At 55.1% G+C, this 4,065-nt stretch overlaps 1 protein-coding gene across 2 annotated transcripts in view; it reads right to left on the bottom strand.

Annotated features, from left to right (window-relative positions):
• Positions 1-763: 763 nt before the first annotated feature.
• Positions 764-4,065, bottom strand: part of PUS1 (pseudouridine synthase 1) — a 22,912-nt gene continuing 19,610 nt past the window's right edge. Inside the window, exon 6 of one of the 2 annotated variants that reach the window (XM_017868823.1) lies at positions 764-1,129. In XM_017868823.1, coding sequence (XP_017724312.1) covers positions 1,082-1,129 — 48 coding nt within the window. In that variant the 3' untranslated portion in view covers positions 764-1,081. The remainder of the gene's footprint in view (positions 1,130-4,065) is intronic. The other variant, XM_017868822.1, reaches the window with a different exon arrangement.

Here is a 4,065-nt window from a genome sequence, read left to right as displayed (position 1 = left end):
TGAGACGGAGTCTCGCTCTGTCGCCCGGGCTGGAGTGCAGTGGCCGAATCTCAGCTCACTGCAAGCTCCGCCTCCCAGGTTCACGCCATTCTCCTGCCTCAGCTTCCCGAGTAGCTGGGACTACAGGCCCCCGCCACCTCGCCCGGCTAGTTTTTTGTATTTTTTAGTAGAGACGGGGTTTCACAGTGTTAGCCAGGATGGTCTCGATCTCCTGACCTCATGATCCGCCCGTCTCAGCCTCCCAAAGTGCTGGGATTACAGGCTTGAGCCACCGCGCCCGGCCTTTTTTGTATTTTTAGTAGAGGGTTGCTCCATGCCGGTCAGGCTGGTCTTGAACTCTCGACCTCAAGTGGTCCGCCCACCTCGGCCTCCCAAAGTGTTGGGATTACAGGCATGAGCCACTGCGCCTGGCCGGTTTTTTTTCTTTTTTTTTTTTTTTTTTTTTACTGCAGTGGCGATCAGGACAGCGTCGACTTCCCCAGACTCAGGCAATCCTCCCACCTCAGCCTCCTGAGCAGCTGAACTACAGGGCACGCCACCATGCCCAGTTAATTTTTTGCAGAGATGCGGTTTCACCATTTTACTCACGCTGGTCTGGAACTCCTGTACTCAAGCGATCTGCCCACCTCAGCCTCCCAAAGTGCTGGGATTATAGGCTGAGCAACCTCCTGGGCCTGCCTCAGGCCTATTCTCAACAGGATAACATGCTCTGCTCATCTCTCTGGATGAAAAAAGTGTAAAAAAAGACTAAGAAAAAAGCAAACGAAGGACTGACTAAGCAAAATTTGTACTTGTTTAATAAGAAAATCACTTCTTTAAAAAAATAGTTATTTACATGCTGAGGTTTATCTGTGCAATGCAAGAGCTGAAAATAGATTCGAGAAAGGCTGTTCCTACAAGGAAAGGTCCTGAGGTGACAATGCCAGGCCACATCTGCCAGGCAGGCCTGAGAAACCATGGTTCTCATGGCTGGGAAAACGTGGCTGCAGCGATCCCAGCTTCTTGCTGCCCACAGGGATGGCACGCCTGGGCGCACACTGTGAGCTGCTCAGAGGCACTCTGGTGGGCAGCTCCCACCACCTCAGTCGGTGTCTCCATCCCCTTCGCTGCCTTCCAGGGGACTGGGCACCTGCAGAAGAAGAGCACATGGAGAATGAGAGGCAAGCACTCTCCCCCACTGCTCCTGAATGCCCGGAGGTGCCCATGACAGGTTCGGCACAGGAGCCTTGCCCCCACCATTCCCTCATCAGGGGCAGAGGCTGGCATTTGTTCTCGGTCATCTCTTAACCAGGTCAGGAACCTGCGCAGGGAAAGGCAAGGGCTGGGGACACTAGAGGGGCCCTTGTTGGGCTCCTTCACATTCTCACAGGCTGCACTGACCACAGGAGAAAATAAAATGGGGCCATTTGGAAACTCAACAAATGCAGGTGCCTCGGAAGTATACATGCCTGTCATCAGTGGAGTCAACAGCAGTCCACTGGCCCAGGCCAAATTGGCACCTGGGCTGTATTTAGCCTGCACTGGGCTTGGGAAAAATTTACTACCAGCACTTAAAAAGGGGAAGATTTCCCATACCAGTATGCAATGCTGGTTTCCCTCAACAACATTTAAGCATGCGGTCACTGTCACATTCCAACACGGCCACCACCAGCTGCCACTGAGCCACGAGTACCCCCTTCAGATGAAACGAGGGCTCCTGGCCACCGCTGGCCCCCTACTCCCTGCCATCCCCGGACTGGGAGCCTCTCAGTGCCCCATCTATAGGATGGCTTGCCAGGTGCCTGGCCCCTCGCCTGCCCACCCTACCTCCCTGGGGCCTGCACACACTGAATTTGCCACCCAGGTATGCAGGAAGGACTCTGTTTTCACAGATATCTAGACACGAAGAATCTCCCTGAGCCCTGCCTGAGAATGTCACCCTTTGAAACCTCACTGGGCCACCATGAAAGAACTCAGGCTGGCCGGCCGCGGCAGCTCACGCCTGGAATCCCGGCACTTTGTTAGGCTGAGGTGGGTGGATCACAAGGTCAGGAGTTCAAGACCATCCTGACTAACACAGTGAAACCCCGTCTCTACTGAAAATACAAAAAATTAGCCAGGAGTGGTGGCGGGCACCTGTAGTCCCAGCTACTATGGAGGCTGAGGCAGGAGAATGGTGTGAACCCAGGAGGCAGGGCTTGCAGTGAGCCGAGCGGCCAATTTTTTGTATTTTTAATAGAGATGAGGTTTCACCTTGTTAGCCAGGATGATCTCGATCTCCTGACCTCGTGATCCGCCCACCTCAGCCTCCCAAAGTGCTGGGATTACAGGCGTTGAGCCACTGCGTCCGGCCAATTTTTTTTTTTTAATTAGCCTGGCATGGTAGTGTGCCTGTAGTCCCAGGTGCTTGGGACGCTGGAGGATCGCTTGAACCCAGGAGGTGGAGGCTGTACTGAGCTATGATCGCACCACTGCACTCCACCCTGGGCAACAGAACAAGACCTTGTCTCAAAATAGAAAAAAAGAAAAACCTCTGGCTACCACAGAGCAGTGAAAACATTATCCCGTGTTTGTTCGAGATGCAGTATCATCCTTGCAAAGGCTCAGGCATGCTTATATATACACGGAACTCTCCAGAAGCCACCACAGGGCACTGGTAAGAGCAGTGGCCTCCGGACAGGGATTCTGGGAATTAGAGGATGAAAGGCAACTTCCCTTTTTTATACTTTTTTTATTTCCTTCCATGTATACGTATTACTTTAAAATGTCACATATCCCCGTAAAGGTGATTTAAACGGGTCACCCAGGCCAGGCGCGGTGGCTCACGCCTGTAATCCCAGCACTTTGGGAGGCCAAGGTGGGTGGATCACCTGAGCTTAGGAGTTCGAGACCAGCCTGGCCAACATGGTGAAACCCAGTGTCTACCAAAAATACAAAAATCAGCCAGGTGTGGTGGCGGGTGCCTGTAATCCCAGCTACTCTGGAGGCCGAGGCAGGAGAATCGCTTGAGCCTGGGAGGTGGAGGTTGCAGTGAGCCCAGATCATGCCACCGCACTCCAGTCTGGGCAACAGAGCGAGACTCCCTCTCAAAAAATAAAAAATAAAAAATAAAGTCCTGTGTATCCCAGGTACAATTAACATGCTTAGAACCAAGCTCCTGCTAGTTCTCCAAACCCATTCCTTTCCCTATCTCCCATTCCAGTTAACGGCCCAGCTCATCCATCCCTCAAACCCAAAGCCCAGTGGGCCTCACACCTGCACTCCCTGGCTCCGGAAGGGTGAGCCCCACTGCTCCTCTGGCCAAAATCCCTAAAACTGGCTCCGCTCCCCTGGACACCCCATGCCCTCAGAGCTCACTGCCCACCTGTCCTGCCCCACTTCTCACCTACGGTGTCCACCGCGTCATGGGCACATGCACGTGCATCACTCACGCACTGCTGGGGCGACAGGCGCCTGCGCATGAGCCACATGGGTTGTTGGGACGTCAGGCGCATGTCCATTAGTTGCATGCGCTCGCTCGCTGCTCACGTGCGCCCATGGGCTGCAGGCTGGGAGGCCGCCCGTCTGCACAGCACTTCCCGCGCTGAGCCCCTCCGCGGGCTCCCGGCAGCCCGCCACCGAGGATCCCCTGCTCCTAGGTAATGCAATGTGTTTTGTTCTGCGCTGAGCGCCACTTCAAAAGCAGTCATCCCCAGCCTCCCTTGCAGTTGCAGCTACGAACGGCCCCTGGATACACCTGTGACCAATGACGTGAAGCCGCTGGTGGGGTCTTCCAGAAAGCTCCACTAGAGGCCTGTTCTGCAACACGCCCCCTCCTTCTCCCCTCTGCCCCAGCCCTCACCCGCCTGGCACCGGGGCAGTGCTGAGGCGAGTCCCGACCTGCAACCAGGGCAAAGGTTGCATGCACGGGGCTGTCTAGGAAGAGGAGCCTGGGGATACCACCCCTCTCAGGGGTGTGGCGGGTCAGCGTGGCCCCTGCTCCAGTGGCCCCCACAGCCCTGCCTTGGCCCCACCCCACAGAGCACAGGCTACTTTTTTTTTTTTTTAAGGAGTCTTGCTCTGTCACCCAGGGGGGGGTGCAGGGGT

The sequence above is a fragment of the Rhinopithecus bieti genome, unplaced genomic scaffold (assembly GCF_001698545.2).
Source record: "Rhinopithecus bieti isolate Rb0 unplaced genomic scaffold, ASM169854v2 scaffold_4907, whole genome shotgun sequence".
Taxonomy (NCBI): domain Eukaryota; kingdom Metazoa; phylum Chordata; class Mammalia; order Primates; family Cercopithecidae; genus Rhinopithecus; species Rhinopithecus bieti.
Note: the sequence above shows the minus strand (reverse complement) of the source record. Positions and strands in the feature narration are given on the sequence as shown.